Source organism: Numida meleagris, chromosome 8, assembly GCF_002078875.1.
Source record: "Numida meleagris isolate 19003 breed g44 Domestic line chromosome 8, NumMel1.0, whole genome shotgun sequence".
NCBI lineage: Eukaryota > Metazoa > Chordata > Aves > Galliformes > Numididae > Numida > Numida meleagris.
This window is the reverse complement of record NC_034416.1, coordinates 2,514,998-2,532,404: the sequence shown is the minus strand read 5'-3', so window position 1 is coordinate 2,532,404 and position 17,407 is coordinate 2,514,998. Positions and strand designations below refer to the sequence as shown.

The 17,407-nt window shown below is 61.1% G+C and overlaps 1 protein-coding gene across 9 annotated transcripts in view; it reads left to right on the top strand.

Moving 5' to 3' along the window:
• DLG3 (discs large MAGUK scaffold protein 3) overlaps window positions 1-17,407 on the top strand; it is a 57,723-nt gene that overhangs the window by 30,929 nt on the left and 9,387 nt on the right. For 6 of the 9 annotated variants that reach the window (XM_021406097.1, XM_021406098.1, XM_021406095.1 and 3 more), the window contains 12 exons: window positions 190-240; window positions 2,361-2,485; window positions 2,885-3,054; window positions 3,285-3,421; window positions 3,527-3,671; window positions 3,819-3,978; window positions 6,354-6,510; window positions 6,646-6,748; window positions 11,502-11,616; window positions 15,611-15,787; window positions 15,968-16,043; window positions 16,594-16,693. In XM_021406097.1, the coding sequence (XP_021261772.1) occupies window positions 190-240; window positions 2,361-2,485; window positions 2,885-3,054; window positions 3,285-3,421; window positions 3,527-3,671; window positions 3,819-3,978; window positions 6,354-6,510; window positions 6,646-6,748; window positions 11,502-11,616; window positions 15,611-15,787; window positions 15,968-16,043; window positions 16,594-16,693 (1,516 nt within the window). Of the gene's footprint in view, window positions 1-189; window positions 241-2,360; window positions 2,486-2,884; window positions 3,055-3,284; window positions 3,422-3,526; window positions 3,672-3,818; window positions 3,979-6,353; window positions 6,511-6,645; window positions 6,749-6,976; window positions 7,130-10,425; window positions 11,122-11,501; window positions 11,617-15,610; window positions 15,788-15,967; window positions 16,044-16,593; window positions 16,694-17,407 lie in introns of those variants that run through there. The other 3 variants (XM_021406102.1, XM_021406101.1, XM_021406103.1) reach the window with 3 other exon arrangements.

Sequence of the window (17,407 nt, the reverse complement as noted above, 5' to 3'; positions counted from 1 at the left end):
GTTTGGGATCGTGCCCAGAGAGAGAAGCAGCGAGCGGTTTGATTCCAGGGCAGGGCTGTGTGACTGCGTCTCTGACAGCACAGGTTTTGGGGTGGACTCTCAAATATTCTGTCTTTTGGGGTGGGCTCTCAGTACTGCAGCACCCCGGGATGTGCGTGCGGCCGTAACACGCTCTCTCCCTCTGCGCAGGTGAACGGCAGCGATGGGATGTTCAAATACGAGGAGATCGTCCTGGAAAGGGTGAGTCCCCCCCGTGGGCATCTCCCCCCACGCACACAGCGGATGGGCTGGGGGGCTCCGCTGCCCTCCCCGCGGGGCTCAGGGGGGTCCGGCTCTCCTTCCCCCGCAGCACGGGGGTGGGCTCACCGCTCCGCTCCCCCCGCACACCCCTCCAGAAGGGAGGAGGAGGGTTTCTCGTTCGCACCCTCGCCCCCGCACAGCCGCCAGCGCAGAGCTGGGAGGGGGGGGGGGCTCTTTGTCACCGTCTTTGCTGGAAAATGGAGGCAGGAGGAGCTGCGCTCGCGCACGAAGGGGGGGTTCTGTCTCTCGCCTCCGTGCCCCCGTGCCCCCCCACCCCCGCCCCAGCGGATGGCTCTGCCTCGCCGCAGGCACCGGGTGCTGTGATGCTGAGCGATGAGGACAGGTTTTCTCGCAGCCCGGATTGCGGCGGGGCGGGGGGAGCTCCTGGCTGCACCTTCTGCCGTGTCGGTGGGATCCCGGCCACGCAGCGCTGACGTTGGGATAACGGTGGTTTTGTGGAGATGAGGCTGGGGACGTGAGCAGAGGGACAAGCAGGGGCTGTGGGCAGGGTGGGAAAAGATGGAGCAGACTTTGATCCAAGGCATCGGCCCCATGGGGCAAGCACAGAGCTGCGTGGCCCGTCCCTGCACCACTGCGTGCCCCATCCCGCCCCGTATCCAGGAGCTCCAGCACTGTGCAGGGCCTCCTCCTCGCGCTTGGCTGGCAGCGCAGGGGAAGACGCATCACTCGTCCTCCTGTTCCTTTAGTCATCCCCCTCCTCCCCCCGGCTCTGCATCACGGAGGTGGGTGGACGGAAGGTTATCCGGGGCTGCAGCCTCACCCACCGCTTCCCCATTGCGCCTGACAAAGCACGCCCAGGGGATGCTTTCCTTTTTGGGCTGAGCGCTGCTGCATGCTCCGGGCCCGCTGGAGGGGTGAAAGTATTGTGTTCGAGGGATGCTACGGAGAACCCTCAGCCCTCAGATGGAGCAGTGGGCTTGTCCTTGCTGTAAAGACAAGGGTAAATGTGGCAGCATTTGGGGAGCTGTCTGCAGAGGAGCATGGCAATGGGTCAATGGGCAGCGCATGTGTCTGCAGCAGGTGTTGTCCCCACATCTCCAGCAGCCCCAGTGCCAGCAAAGAAATCTCTTGAACTTGATTTCTTCTGGATTATTGGAACAGTAACGAATGCCTCCTGGATCATGGCCAGAGTCAGGCACATTAATGTTAAGAGTCCTCCTTTGAAGCTCTTGCTTGTGTGCACCCATCCCAGCCATGGGTCCACGCAGGGTGCCCAGGGCTCCCCACCCTCTGTGGGTGAGCAGCACCCCCGGGCAGCCAGGACAGAACTTGGCCCGAGCATGGCTATGGATGAGAGGCGGGCTTGGTAGGATGTGACTAAGTGTCAGCTCTTCCGCATGAGAAAACAAGGCAACAAGCCATCTGATTTCCAAGGCAGAGCAGGAAAAAAAACACAGTAATTGTCCACTTGCATCAAGCATGGCACTGGGAGCAGTGCCCGTAAGTGTGTGACAGACCAGAGTCCTGTGAGCAAGGACTGGGCAGCAGAAGTACCCCTGGTGCTGGGACGCTGCTGGGACACAGCGCGCACTGGGACAGGGGCTCCCTCCTTCCTCCCAGCAAGGCTTCAGCTCCATCCTTACACCTCCCTAGAGCAGATTTGGGCACCAGCACTGCTGGGGTTGACTGGGGATACTTTGGGCTATGAGTACATGTAACACCCAGGGGCTCGCTTGGTGTTAAGACCCAGTGTGGTCTTGCAGGAGCCACTGGGCTGCTGGCACCCGACCCAAACCCCTCTTCTCTGCATGGGCCATGCGGGTGGTGTCTCCTCCTGGGGATCCGCCAGCAAAGGGAGGTTTCTCGCCAAGGACCACCCCCTCGTCCCCCCGCTCAGTCTCTCACAGAGACGTGGCGGTGAGGGAGGTCCTGGCGGCTCCCACGCTCCTGCTCCATCTGTCGGGTGCTCCGCGCTGAGCGCCCGGCTGACGAGCACCCATCTTCCCCAGCCTCACACCCGCTGCCCGCACGGAGCAGCCCAGGGGCTCCCTGGGTTTTGGGGACAGCGTGGGACAGAGGCCACATGTGCTTTCCCACAGGGTAACTCCGGCCTCGGCTTCAGCATAGCAGGAGGGATCGACAACCCCCACATTCCAGATGATCCCGGCATCTTCATCACCAAAATCATCCCCGGGGGAGCGGCGGCCATGGATGGACGTTTGGGGTGAGTGTGTGGGGCTGGGGATGTCACCGCGCCTCCCAGTCCCACTGCACAGCTCCCAGCCCTGCTCTCTCCCAGCCCCTTCCCCTTGGCCAGGTCCCCTCTCCAGGCATCCTCCTGCTGTCAGCATCTCGTCTCCCCTCTGGCTCTGACCCTCAACCAGTGCAGGATCCATCCTTTCCCCATCTCCCCACTCCAGCATGGGGACTGCCTCCAGCATAGCCTCCACCCCTGAGGAGGAACCTTGCTATCACCCCACATTTTGGCTCCGGCACATCCCAAAGCGCAGGATCCGTCCAACTCAACACAGCTCCCCTTGTGCAAGGGTCCGGGTGGTGGAGGTGACCGCGGCAGCACAGGGCTGGCGGTGCTGGGGAGCTCAGGATTGCACTGTGCTCGTAGGGTGAACGACTGCGTGCTGCGGGTCAACGACGTGGACGTCTCCGAGGTGGTGCACAGCAAAGCAGTGGAGGCCCTGAAGGAAGCGGGCCCCGTGGTGCGGCTCGTGGTGCGGCGCCGGCAGCCCCCGCCTGAGACCATCATGGAGGTCAACCTGATGAAGGGACCCAAAGGTGAGCAACAGGGGCTGCGGTGGGGGGTCCCTTTGGTGTGGGGGGCGTCATGGGGTGGGGATGCTGTGGGGCAGGATGCTACGGGGGCGGGATGCTGTGGGGTGCGGGGCGTGGGGTAGCCCCACATCAAAGCTCACAGTGAGAAGGTGTCCCATTGCCCAGGGCTGGCAGCGGGGTTGGCTGCAGCCAACCATCCCTCCTCTCTCTCCTCCCCTCCTGCTCATCCCCAGGACTGGGCTTCAGCATCGCAGGGGGCATTGGGAACCAGCACATCCCCGGGGACAACAGCATCTACATCACCAAGATCATCGAGGGAGGCGCTGCCCAGAAGGACGGGCGCCTGCAGATCGGGGACCGGCTGCTGGCGGTGAGCCCCAACCCGCTCCTCCGTGCCGCTCCCTGGTCCCCTTTCCCAGGATCCCATCCGGGATGGCTCTGACAGCGTCTCACTGTCCCCTTTGCCCTGTGGCAGGTGAACAACACCAACCTGCAGGACGTGCGGCACGAGGAGGCGGTGGCCGCGTTGAAGAACACCTCTGACATGGTGTACCTGAAAGTGGCCAAGCCCGGCAGCCTGCACCTCAACGACATGTACGCGCCCCCCGACTACACCAGCAGTACGTAGGCGGCAGCCCCGGGGCACTGCGGGGACGGGGGGGAGTTCCACAGCGGGGATGGGCATGGCGCATGCTGGAGCCGGGCTGGGCTCCGCATCTACACAGAAGGCCGTTCCTGCTCCTGATGCCCATCTCCTCTCTTTGCAGCCTTCTCAGCCTTGGCTGACAACCACATAAGCCATAACTCCAGTCTGGGCTACTTGGGTGGCGTGGAGAGCAAGCCCCCATACCCCGTCCCCCCACAAGTGACCCCCTCCAGGTACTCGCCCATCCCTCGGCACATGATCGGGGATGAAGACTTCACCAGGTGAGAACTGCAAATGGGCATCCCCGTCCCTGCCTCTTCTCCTTCCCTTTCTCTCCCTGACCATATCCCTGCATCCTCTCGTGTGCTGAGCCTCAGCTGGGGCTGAAAGCCTTCATTTGTGGGTGCCATGCGGGGAGGGAGTGGCTGGGGGGGTCACAACTCTCGGTGCTGCCATAGCTCCTCTTGCTGTGTTCGCCAAGCCCAGGATCCCAGGACAGCTGTGCCCAGGCACTGCAAGCCCTGTGGCCAGTGCTGAGTCCACTTTGGTACTGTCAGCGCCAGGGCTGGATGCTGTGTGCTCAGGACTGACGCTCGGGTCAGGAGCAGGGCTGGCTCCGCGCTTATAAGCAAGGTTGCCGTGCGATGTTGGAGTTGCTGCAGCCTCGTCAGGGCTGGGATGGTCCCGTTCTGTGGTGCTGGTGGATCCCAGAGCGGGATGCAGGCAGGTCCTCTCAGAGAGCCCCAGCCATCACATCCACCCCATTGATTTCTCTCCTCCCGGTGCTCAGCTGGACCCTGCTGCACGCTGTGACCTCTCTGGATGCAGCCATTTGTGTGCTGCCCGGGCACCACTGGAGGATGCAGTGTTGCATCCTGCTGCTCTCTCCATGTGCACTGCACTGCAGAAGGGACCGATTCCCAGTGCCACCACTCCATCTGTCCCTCCTCGGGGACCTCTGATCCCATCGGATCCCAGGTGTGCTGATGCCCTTCTTGATGGGCCAGAAAGAGACAGGAGCATGCTGACACCCGGAGCACGGTGGGCACAGTGCAGCAGGAGCCGGCAGCCACTAGAGGATGGTGCTGCCCTGCCAGGGCCCCACTGCAGCTGAGCTGCTCCCAGCTGCTGCCTCCTCCCCTGCTGCGGGCACAGTGCTGCTGCGAGCATGGACTGCTTGGAACAGAACCCTAGAATATCCTGAGTCAGGAGGAACCCAGAAGGATCATCAGTCTAACTCGAGGCTACAGCGGACCCCCAAAATTCAAGCCCTATGCGCACTCCTCAGGTCAAAGTTTCAATGCCACAGTGTCCAGGATCCACCTGCTGGAATGTCGTGCTGCCCAGCATGCTTGGAGCACATACTGCAACTGAGACCCAGGATAAGAGGTTCACCTCTCCGGGGCTTTGTTTCCACTCCTCGGTTCCTGCAGCATCTCTGGTCTCCAGCAGCAGGCACTGCTCACCCTGAGCCGGCTCCCAGGCAGACACCAAAGCAGCAGCAAAGCGAGGATGTGGGGCTCAGCACCGGAGCTGAGTGCTGGTGGCAGCCCCAGGACGTGGCTGAACCTCCGTGGAACCCAGATCCCACTGGGGTTTCCCCAGTCCCCCTCAGCCCCTGCACACCCCCACCCGAGCCTTGAGCTCTGCTGAGCTCAGTATCTTCTGAAGGTCACAGGGGTCGGCCCCTGCCCATCAGCGATGCACAGCTTCAGGGCTGAGTGCTGCTGGAAGGAGAGGTGGCCCCGGTGCAGCGGGGGGCAGGAAGGGGTTAAGCCCGCAGGGTCTAGCAGGCGCCGAAGTGTCCGTCCTCCGTGCTTCCATAAAAATCCCGGGGGGGGCATGGCACTGGGAAGCCGCGTGCCCCGCGGCCACACCGGGTGGGAGCAGAGGACACAGCACCAGGCGAGAGCTCGGGGAGCTCCTGCCCTGAGCCGCGATGTTCACCGTCAACGTCTCCTCCTCCATGTCCTACCGGGGACAGCCATCCCCGTCCCCTTCCCGGCAGCGGCGGGGCCACAGGAGCAAGTGCGAGCCGAGGTATGGCACGGGGACATGGCACGGGGCGAGGAGCCGCGAGGAGAGCCGGGAGGGTCCGGCAGGGCTGGGCGTCCGTCTGTCCGAATGTCCGTCTTCTGCTTTTCATGTTCCTTATAAGGTGACAGCTTGAGCTGCCCAAGCGACACTCAGCCCCTCGGGACACCCTGCCCGGTGCACCCACCCCACACCCGACCCGTCCAGCAGCCCCGTGCCGTGCTGGCTGTGGGTCTGCCGGAGCCGGGAGCTGCTGCGTGTGGTTCTGATGGCTCTGATTTCTTTTCCTAGCTGACAATCAGCGCCGGGTGGCTGCGGTGCCGGGCGGCCTTTCTGCCAGCGCCTGCCTATTGTTCGAGCTGCCAGAATGAAGTCACCGTCAAAAAATTCGGGGCCGCTCGTGTGCCACGCGGCGCTGTGCTGTGCCCATCCCATGTGCAGCGAGGGGCATTCTCACCCCAGCCTGGCATCGTCCCCAGTGCCTCCACGTGCTCTGACACCGCCGCGTGCCATGTACACGACCCTCTGTCCCCATCTGTGCTCCACCTCGTGTCACCCCGAGCCCTCCTCTGTCCCAACACGAGCGGCCCCACCGTGATGTCCCCCGTGTCTGTCCCCGCAGAGAGCCCCGGAAAATCATCCTACACAAAGGTTCCACCGGCCTGGGCTTCAACATCGTCGGGGGGGAGGACGGAGAGGGCATCTTCGTGTCCTTCATCCTGGCCGGAGGCCCCGCCGACCTCAGCGGGGAGCTGCGGAGAGGAGACCGCATCCTGTCGGTGAGCTGCGGGAAGGGCAGGGGCGGAGCTGTCCCGGGGACGGGGACGCGGGGGACGCCGGGGTGCCGGTACCGTGGGGCTGTGCTGCGTGCGGGAGTGCGGGCGCCGAGCCCACGCACGGCGCTGTCCCCGCAGGTGAACGGCGTGAACCTCCGCAACGCCACCCACGAGCAGGCGGCAGCGGCGCTGAAGCGGGCGGGGCAGACGGTGACCATCATCGCGCAGTACCGGCCCGAAGGTACCGAGGGGCGGGGCGCCGTATGCAAATGAGTGGAGTGTGGGCGTGGTCTGTGTGTAAATACGGGGGTGGTGCGCTGTGTGCAAAGAGAGGGGCGGGGCTCCGCGCGGAAAGTTGAGGGCGGGGCGGCGGCGGCGGCTGCCGCGCGGAGAGAGCGGGAGAAGGGGGCGGGGCAAGGGGTGGCCCGGCGAGGCGCTGATTGGCGCGGAGCGGGGCCGGGAGGTGGTGCCCGGCGGGAAGGGAGGGCGGCGATTGGGCGCTGCGGCGGGGGGCGGAGCGACGGCGTCCCGCCGGCTGTGCCTGCGCGGCTTTGTGTGCGGGCCGGGCGGCTCGGGGGCTGCTGCCGGGGCCGCCGCCGCCTCCCACCGCGCCGACCTGCAGGTGAGCGGGGCTGCGCGGCCCCCGCCCGCCGCTCGGCTCTCGCCTCCCCTCCTCCCGGCCTGTGCCGGAGGTCTCTTTGCCGGGAGCGGGGCCGGAGGGGAGGCTGGGCCCCGCCGGGAGGGGGTCGGCTCCGAGACGGGCCCCACCGGGGCCCGTTGCCGGAGGCTGAGGCCGTAGCGGCGGCGGTTGGGACCTCTCCAGTTCTCGGCCCTGGGGTCTGAGACGGGGAGCGGGGCCGCCTCCCGTGTGCCGCTGCCCCGGTGCGTGGGGCGGGCCGGGCCTCGGGGGCTCTCGGTGGGGTCAGCGAGCACTCCCGGGCCGCGCTCCAAGCTGGGCGCGGGCAGCACCCCGGCATTACCCTGACAACGTCGCTTCATTAGCGCCGGCCTCTAATTCACCCGGCGGAGGCGTCGCTGCCGCCGGGAGCCGCCCGGCCCGGGCACGGAACGGGGGGGGGGAGAGCCCGGGGGGCGCGGAGCCGCTCGGTGCCCGCGGCAGACAAAGGGCAGCGCCCGGTGCGCCCCGCGCTGAGCCCCGCACGGTCCCGGAGCCGCGTGTCGCTGCGCTCGGTGCCCGCGTGTCCCCGTCCCAACGGAGCGAGGCCGTCCGGAGCCGTTAGTGCCACGCAGGGGTGTGCTGTGGGTGTGGTTTGGTTTGTTTTGCTTTCTTTCTTTTTGCGTTGTTGGTTCTTTCTTGTCTTTTTTTTTTTTTTTTTTCCTCCCCTCCTTCTTTCCAGGAAGCGCTCAATGTTCTCGTATTTCTGGCTCCGTTCGCCACTTGAGATTTGGCGAAGACGTGAACGAGAGCGGTTTCTAAATGTCAGATGGGACCAATTGTTTTGAAACCCCTCTGGACTCGGGCTGAGATGTCGGTGCTTTGGAGCTGCTGCTTTCTGGGGCTGCGTTCCGTGGTGGCAGTGATGGGCAGCAGCGCCTGGCGCTATTGGAGCAGCATGGGGCTGCAGAACCCCACTGGCTGCTGCGTGGTTTGTGCAGGTTAAATGCAGGGGTGCTCCAGCTGTGCTCTGGTTCAGTCCCACCTCCGTGCAGCTGTGAGGCTGCTTCCATCAGGCTTGGGTGTGAGGGCCCTCCCAGCAGGGCCCTGTGAGCCCGGGGGAGGTGGCAAGGAGCACAGAGCCGGGGAAGGATGGCACTGGGAGCTGCAGCCTCTGTGCCTGGCGCTGACCTGGAGCTGCAGTGAGACTGCTCCATTCCATGCTGCCCTGGGCTCTCTGTAAGGTCTCTTCTCTCTGAGAACCTCTCCCTGTGAACTTTGTTGTTAGCTCAAGTGCTCGCGTTTGGCAGTTCCACCTCCTGAAGCCCCGTGGAGCAAAGCTTTGATCTCCTTTGCTAAACTTGGAGTGGTCGTGTGGCTCGCTGCTGAGAGGGGCCCGCAGAGACCTCGCCACAACTTGCAGGAGTTGCAGTGCTTGCTTTGTCTCCGTGCTTCGCCACAGCTCGGCTCAGAGAGTGCTCGCTGTGTGCTCACCGTGCATGGCTGGTAGCTCTACTTCAGCCTGGTGGCTCAGGGCGGTGGAAGGCTTTGCTGAAGGTGAGCCACGGAGCCCACCGTGGGGTCTGCATGGGCTGCAGCAGGAAGGTCCCTGGGCTGTGCTCACGGCTGCATCCAGCCTGGCCCGTGCGGGTGGTTCCTGCACCTGCATGCGTGGGGATTGCTCTCTGCTGCTCTCTAACAGCGCTTTCTCCCCTTGCGCTCTTTGCAGAACAGCCACACGGGGATGAGGGCCAGAGCCGTGCGTGGGGTTGGGGGGGAGCGGCCCCACTGCGCTTCAGCTCCGCTGCTGCACACCGGCTCCATTTGCTGGGTTTGTTTGCCATAGAAACAGCAGCTCTGTAGGGAAGTGAGCTCGGGGATGGCAGCGAGCATTGGCCTGGGTGGAAGCGAAGCCAGCGCTATTGAAAACAGGATGTGTTTTCCTCTGTGAGGGCGGAGAGGCAGAGAGAGCAGCGGACAATGGCCCTGTGGATGTCTAATCCCAGAGCTTTGCAACCTGGGCAGCCCAAATCCCTTTGGGCTTTCTCGTGGAAGAATGCAGAGGCCAAAGGTTCCTCTGGGGTGGGGATGGGGGCTGCTCTGTGCCCTGTGGGCTCAGGGCCCTCTCCGGGAGCAGCTGCACGGGGCAGCCCTGGAGCCGGGTGGGGGGGGACGTAAGAGCTCTGTGTCACTTTGTCAGCTTGCGAGGTGGTGAGAACAAAGCGCTGCTCCCGCTGGCGTCAGGTCCTCTTGCAGCAAGAGGAGTGAGTTCACCTGTTGCATGTTTTCGGTGTTGATAAGGGTGTCCTGAACGCATCCAGAGCCCGGGTGCCGTGGGAGTGCCGGAGGTGGGGATTAGCAAAGAGCTGCTGATGTTCACCTCCCTGCTGCACAGCGGGCGTGCTTCCCAGGTGAGATTCTGCTGTGCAGCAGCTCTGCTTCCAGGATGCAGAAGCAAGGTGGATAGGAGCCAGTGGGCAGAGATAGAAGTGCTGCTTGCTGGAGGTTATCTGCTGATAATTGTTGGGGAGGCTGTTCCAGCACGCTGATAAGGGGGGCCCAGTTGCAGCTGAGTGCTCCTTCCCAGAGTAACCTTGCAGGAAGGCTCCGGCTGTGTTTTTGAAGCTTGATGTTGGGGGCAGTGCCTGCTGGCACGGCGGGGTTCCTGCAACCCATTGGGCTGCAGGCTGTGCTGCTCGGGGTGCTCAGCGTTGCAGCTTGCTTTCTCTTTCTCCTGGGGGAAGCCTTTGAGCAGCACACAGCGTGTCAGGAAGGTGGCAGCTCCATCTGTGACACCGCACAGGACATGGCTGAGTTCAGCAGCCCCAGCAGTGAGCTGCACCTCCCCCTGCCTGCACGGGAGCATTCTTCCCAGCAGCTTCTCCATAAGAGCCAGGCAAATGCACCGTGTGTGTGAACTTTCACGTCATGGAGTGTTGCCCATGAAATTTTAACATGCCTCTGAGCATCTGTACTACGGTGCTGACTTACATGATGCGATCCCATCTGCTTCCTTTCTCCCCCTGCCCTGGGCTGCCTGCCTCTCTCAGTGTGAGCGTTATGGGGAGAAGCAGCAGCACGGGTGGACGCGATGCTTCCCATGGGGTGCAGCAGGTTCAGCAGATAGATGGAGCAGGAGAGCATGGGTGCCCCTGAGCCATGCAGAGGGGCTGCGAGAGTAGTAAGTGCAGGGCGAGCTGCTGTGTGAGAGCTGCAAAGAGGAAGAAACTTGGCTTGCTGAACCCTTCTGGTTGAACACCCTGCGAGGTGAGCGCAGCAGCAGGCAGCCTGCAGATGGCTTGTCAAGCTGTCCCACACGCAGGTTCACATTGCACTGCATATGCTGGCTTTTGGGGTTTGAAGCAAACCAGCAGAGCAGGCTTCAGAGGCTGGGGCTGCAGCACAGCTTCTCTGTGCGGCTGTGGAGTTTTTGTGTGCGGATTAGGGTTTGTGGTACATCTCTTTTTTTCTTTAGTTAATAAAAATTCACCAATTCTGTACAGAAGGGAAATCCTTAACTGGCTCTGGCTGCACGTTTAGGGCTCAACAGCCAGGAAATGCCGACCCGTAGTTGCATAACCCCAGCCCCAAGTGCATCTGTACTGAAGGAGCAGTCTCTGTGCATGGTTAGGGGCTTTCAAACACAGCCTGCTGTGCACCAGGATGTGGGGATGTAACTACAGAGTGTGTGCATGGGACAGAATTGGTGAGCCCAGGTGCTTGGTGTGACTCATGCCACTGCTGGGGGCTTTCATAACCAAAAATTTTCCAAATACCTCCAAGCCTGGGAAGTCTTGGCAGCACCTTTCCTGTCTACCCTGGGTGAGTGGGGCCGCTGCCTCCGCCCTGCGCGCCGGGGCCGACCTTTACACCCAGCTGAAGGTCGCAGCAGCACAGAGGGAGGAGCTGCAGGTGGTGGCAGCTCCCGTCCTGCTGCTGCCGGAGGTGCCGGTGGCTTCTGGAGGGTCTTGCGCTGCCTGGGATGTAGGTGAGGACAGGTGAATGCTCATCTCTCTTCCTAAGGCCGCGCTTTGTCCCCCGTCTCAAGCCAGGGGCAGGCTGGGGGCTGCCACCGAGCCAGAGGCCGTGCTGCATGGCCGTGCCGTGTTGGCCTGTAGGTGAAGGTCCTGTGAGGTCTCACTCTTTCTGTGTTTTTTGAAGTGCTCTGCAAGGCAGCCTCAGCCCTGGGACAGGAGCGTGCAGGACAGCTGCCAGCCCTCCTCATTTGAGCATGAGGAAGGATGGGCTCGTGGGCAAGGTGCCCTGTGGGCAGGCTGTGGCTGTCTCTCTCAGTGCTTCCTGGGTTCATCTGGGTGTGGGCTGGTGGCAGAGACCTGGGGGCAGCCCCCGCCTGCACTGACCCTCTGTCTCCCCGCAGAGTACAGCCGCTTCGAGTCCAAGATCCACGACTTGAGAGAGCAGATGATGAACAGCAGCATGAGCTCTGGCTCTGGCTCGCTCCGGACAAGCGAGAAGAGATCCCTCTATGTCCGGTAAGACTCATGCTATCTCTCTGTCAGTGTCGTTTCCAGATTTGAGGCCATTGCTGCCTCCACATTTCAGATTGAGAAGGAGATCACCTTTCCTGCCGGGGGAGGAGTCGCTGGGCACATGTCACCATGCGAGACCCACTCGTGCTTTGCCACAGTTCTGGTCAGGAGATCCATTCCTGAGCTCATGCACAAGGGCTGTGCGGTGCCTGGCTGCGGGAGGTGGGTGCTTACAGGGTTCACCTTCCAGGAGGTGCCTGTGCTTCCTCTGGGTGTGCCCGGCACCTGGGAACGAGGAAGGAGAATGTGTCAGTGCAGCCTTGCAGATGAGCAACTCATCCCTGGGCTGGTGCACCCGCAGCAGCCAGGATTGCATCCTTGCACCTGTGGGTGGGTGTTGCACCTTTCAGAGGATGTGCTGCCCTGCTGCTATGAGGCGAGGGAAGCAAGTTTTATAAATAAGGCATGGAGCTTGGAGAGTGCAGCAGTGGGTTTTGCACTCTTTCTTCAGGGCTGAGTGCTCTGCACTTAAATACCTTTTAAACAGGCGGCTGTGCAGAGAGCTGGGCTGTGCTGCAGCTGGGCAGCTGTGTCCCAGGGTGAGCTGCTGGGGATGGAGAGGTCTGAGGGAGGATGCAGGCAGCGCTCTCCTCTACCCGCTCTGCACTAACTGGCTTCTCTGTTGCTGCTCCTGCAGCAGGATCTGGCTGGAGGGGAGATGAGCTCTTAGGAGGATTATGGCTTTGATCCTGAGTTGCACTTTTGGTTCAGAGCCAGGGACAGAGCAGGCAGGGGTTAAGCAGCCGCACAGCGCTGGCTCCGTGACTGCTGCATGCCCCGTGCCCTGCTGGCTGCTGCCCCTGCCATCTCCTGGCTGGCTGCAGAGCCTTCTCTTGCAAGGAGAAGCAGCGTGGTGGCAGCTAATGAGCAATTGTAATTTGCTTTTTAAAATAATCCCGCAACTCCTCACCTTGTGTTGCGGGTGGGAGTTGGCAAGAGCAAGGGATGCTTCTCTTTCCCTTTGGGGAGGACGGTGAGAGCTGAGGCTGCGTGTCCTGCAGCAGGGCTGTGCTGTGCCAAGGGGCTTAGGGGTGCATGGGACCCCATGCCCAGAATGACACGGGGCAGAGCCGCGTTAGGTTCCTGCAGCTCACGGTTTCACAAGGCACTGAGGTGTCTTGCTGCATTTGCGATCTGCTGCCCCGCTGACACCCTCACCTGTGAGCGTGTGAGAGCTGCCCCAGCCCTTCTGGGCGGGGTGGTTTCGAGCACAGGTTGCCTGAAACCGGCTGAGCTGCTGCGTTGTGGACAGGACATCAATTACAGAACGTGCTACCAAATGACTCAAGTCAGCACCACCAGGCCGCAGGGTGCGCAGGGCAGCATGGGGCAATGTGGGGCCTGTTGCTCGCAGCCTACCGCCGGGCCGGGCAGGCTCCCAGTGCTCCTGCAGGGCAAAGTCCACCAGCAGCTGGGGCAGGAAGGGGCTGGGACAGCTTTGTGCTGGCTCTGGGAGCAGGCCTGGCGCTGCTCCCCTGCCCTGCAGCCAGGCCACTGCTCCTGCTGGGGAGCGGGCCTAGGAATGAGGGCTGGGCCTCGCGGGGCCGGTGTTTGGCTCCAGCAGGTTGGCTTCTCATCCACCAGCACTGAGTTCCCCGTGCAGGTGCTATGGGGAGCAGGGCCCGGCCTGGCCAGCGGGCACCCTGCAGCTGGGAGCTGACAGGCTCGGCCATGGGGCTGAGGGTGCTGCTGGCTCTGGAACCTGCCCGGCCGGTTCTCTGCTCTCTCCTTCCTCCTAATTGCGCTCTCCTTGTTCCTAATGGCGCTGGTCTGGCTGGGGCGTGCCAGCCACGCATGCAGCCTTATCTTTTGGCAGGGAGCAGGTGCCTGGAAGGGCTGCTTGCCTCCAGCTGAAGGGCCCTGTGGTGCTGTGCTGCCGGCTGCCACGTGCTGTGCTCAGGGCCACGCGCATTTTTGCTCTCCTCTGGGGCCAAATGCAAGAGCCTCTCAGCAATGGCTCCAAGAAATCTGGAGAAAGCAGAGCAAGCTGGTGGCTGGGTGAACCTCAGGGCTGCATCAACCTGTCAGGCCTCGGCACAGAGAGGGCTCCCTGTTCTCCTGGCCCAGGAGCTGTTTGGGTCACCACGCTTGACAGAGCGTCTCAAAGAAGGATGTGACCCAAGAAGAGCATGTCCAGCTCTCTGCTTAGTGCTCCCTCAGTCATCCATGTCCTGGGTGGAGCTGGCACAGGGCTACTGCAGGAGCTGGCTCTGTGCCTGAGCCTGGCCAAGCCCTTCATTTCAGCCCTGTGGATGAGATCTGGCACCTGAGCTCACCATGCTGGTGCCTGGGAGGTGGAAGGTGTGTGGTGATGCTGAGTCCTGGGATGCTCACAGGGGGTAGTTCCTGGGATAAGGTTCTCTCTGGTCTGGAAGATGAGCTGGTGCTTTCCAGCTTGCATACTGACACTGCTGCCGAAAATAAGGTCCTGCAGGTAGATCTTGGCTGATTAGTCAAAGGTAGATCACACAGTAGCTGTCCCTGCAGCAGCTCTGCATGGGGTTATGATTTAGGCAGTCAAGATGGGTGGAAGAAACAGGGAAGAACTGGGAGCAGCAGCAACTTTCACGACAGTGCAAGAATTGGTGCTGCTCCTTCTGCTTCCCAGGAAAGAGGAGTCCCAGCTCACCCAGAGCCACAGACTTCTGCAGGGAGAGAGACTTATGCTGACCTTCATCCACCGTGCTGGCTGGGGAGAGGGTTCTTATTAAATGTAGCAGAGAAGCAATGTTTAAGAGAGTCAGCTTGGCAGCTTGCTCTGCAGGAGGCTGATGCACAGCGTGCCTGTTGCTTTTACTATTTATGGAGCCACAGTTAAAAGGATTCAGCTCGACAATCAGTGTGACTTGTGCTGTGTTGCTTCAGACCCCCTCGGGGTTCCTCGTAGTGGAAGGAGGTGATGAGCAGGGCAGAGGGTGGTGTTATTGTGGCTTTCCCCCTCCTTTTCTGCCTGGATGAGGCTGGCAGCTGGCTGAGAAGTGCTTACCATGCCCCACACTTTGCCTGGGGGAAGAGTGGGGCTGACCTCGTGGGAGTGAAAATGGGGCTCCCAGTTGTGCTGCCAGCAGCAGTGCTCCAAATGGCTGCTTGGCTGTTTCCATTTGTTGCCGAATGGATGTGCCTGGAGAAAATAGGTCTGGTTTTTGATCTGACATTGGTAGGATGAGTTACGAGGCCCTGAAAGCAGCTTGTGGCAAAGGGCTGCAGTGCAGGCGGGCGATAAAGCTCCAGTCACTTGCACAGGAAGAGCATTAGTGCTCCTCTTCCTTAGTTTAAAAAATAATAACCTTTTCTGCAGCTGGATAATTTAATATTGGAGATGAAGTTCTTGTACTGTAACTAAATAAACTGTTCTGAGGGGAAGTATTTAAAAAATCTGAAATAGTTGTAGAAGCAGGTAAACAATGAATTGCATTCCTAATTCGCAGACCTCTGGAATAAAAGAGTTCTATACACAAATTAAAGTGAAGGCTGTGCGTGCCCTGCAGCCCACCACCGTGACTGCTCACCAGCAGCAGGGCACAGTCACCTCCTGGCCATCTCTCACCTCCTTGGTCATGGCACAGGGCTTGCTTTGCTCCTGAGCAAGGGTGCTGGGTCTCACATCCCCGAGCAGAGCAGCTGAGTTTTCCCTTGCACGCTGCTTTCCTGGTTATCAGCAGGGAGGGAAACCCTGGGGTACCATTTACGACCTGTTATATTCTCGAGGCCGCTGAACTTTGAATGTTTGCGTGCTTTCTGACCACAGCTCTCTTCCAATGTCTGTGTGGTTTGTGTGCTTCTTGCAGCTTGTGTCAAGAGCTAGTTTGCTGGTCCAGGGCTGTTGTTTCTGTGGGGGGGTTCATGGTGAGCACTTCATCCTGGGCCTTATGAGGTCTGTGGTGCTGCTGCTTGCTTGGTAGGGGAGGGCTTCACTCCTCTCTGTGCTCCTTTGCAGAGCACTGTTTGACTATGACCGGACCCGGGACAGCTGCTTACCCAGCCAGGGGCTCAGCTTCTCCTATGGGGACATCCTGCATGTCATCAATGCCTCTGACGATGAGTGGTGGCAAGCCAGGCTTGTGACACCCCATGGCGAGAGCGAGCAGATCGGGGTCATCCCCAGCAAGAAGAGGTGAGTGCCCGTCGGTGGGAGCTGGCTCACATGGTGCTTTGGTCCTGTGAGCCTCAGGACCCAGCTGCTGGATCTGCGCCTTGTGGCAGATCTGGTGGTGTCAGCGTGAGGAGCATGTGCAGCATTATGGGCATCCCAGGGACTAGCAGCTTCTCTCTCTCCCCTTTAACTCCCACTCAGGGTGGAGAAGAAGGAGAGAGCGCGGTTGAAAACGGTGAAGTTCCACGCCAGGACCGGCATGATAGAGTCCAACCGGGTGAGTGCTTGAGCGGGGTGCGCCGAGTTGGTAGCTATAGCAGGGCAGGTTGAGTGCAGGCAGCCAGCTCTGTGCTCCCACTGAGGGCAGCAAGAGCATGGAGCAGTGCAATTGGACTAACTCAGGCATGGGCCCCCTCGGCTGTGCACAGGGTGGGAGCAGAGGGCAGCTGTGAAGGCGCTGATGAAGGACACTGGTTTGGTAGCGGGGTGTCCTCGCAGTGGCAAGGGAATGGAGCACTGACTGCGGGCACCTGGTGCAGGCAGAGCTTCCCTCGCACGGAGTGAACGGATGAGGCAGGGAGAACAGCCGTGCTCCTCCTGCAGAACTGCTGATTGGCTCGTCAGCTTCCCAACATCCCTAAAACACATTTTTTCTCTGCACTTAATTTTTTTTTCCTGCATTACAGTTTTCATGTAATCTCCATGATTTCATTTAAGGGTAACCGCCCTGACACGGCTCCTCATTGTCTCTTCATTTTTAATTTTCCTTGCATGCGTTAAACGCCATTGTTTTTTCTGTCCTCCTTCCATCTCCATGTTCTTCACAGTCGATCAAAACGAAACGTAAAAAGAGTTTCCGCCTCTCTCGAAAGTTTCCATTTTACAAGAGCAAAGAGAACCTGGCCCAGGAGAGCAGCGGACAGGAACGTAAGTAGCAGCTGGCCAGAGAGGGCAACGTGCAACCCCCCCGAGCCCCCACCTCCTGCCTTGGGGAGGAGAGATGTGCCACGTTCCCATAGCCAGTGAGCCCAGTACCTGCCTGCATTGGCCAAACTGTGCTGCTCCTGCCAGGCAGGCTGAGGCCAGGCACGTGCCCTGCTGTGGCCCTGGGCTCAGGTCAGGCTCTGTGCCCGTCAGCCCTGCCGGCAGCTAGGGAGCAGTCTGAGCCTGAAATCAAAGCAGCAGTTCCTGTAGCACTTTGGGCGGATGCCAACCGAGTGAGGGACCTCCTGGCTGCATTTCTTGTCCTTGTGCACCTGCTGAAGTCCCAGGCATGAGCACCCTGCGCAGGCAGGCTCTCCCAGCTGCTGCAAGCCCAGCTGCCTCTGGCCGTGTTTCTGCACGGGCTGCCTCTCTCTTTCTCTCTCATGTTTGATGTCTTCATCCTTTCATCACTTTACACTTGCCTAAACTTCTGCTCTGCCTCCTCCTGCTCTCTCCCATGTGCTGTGGGCTCTGCTCCCTTCCTGTGCCTGCCAAGGGCTGCTCCCCTCCCAGAGCAAGGGGCAGCTGAGCTGCACAGGAGCTTGTCCCCTGGCCTTGGATGTGCTGAAGGGGGCATCCTGGCTGTGCTCACTGTCTCCCATAGAAGTGATTCTCAGCTACCTATTCCTGACAGTCTCCAAGCCTTTCCCGTAGGTG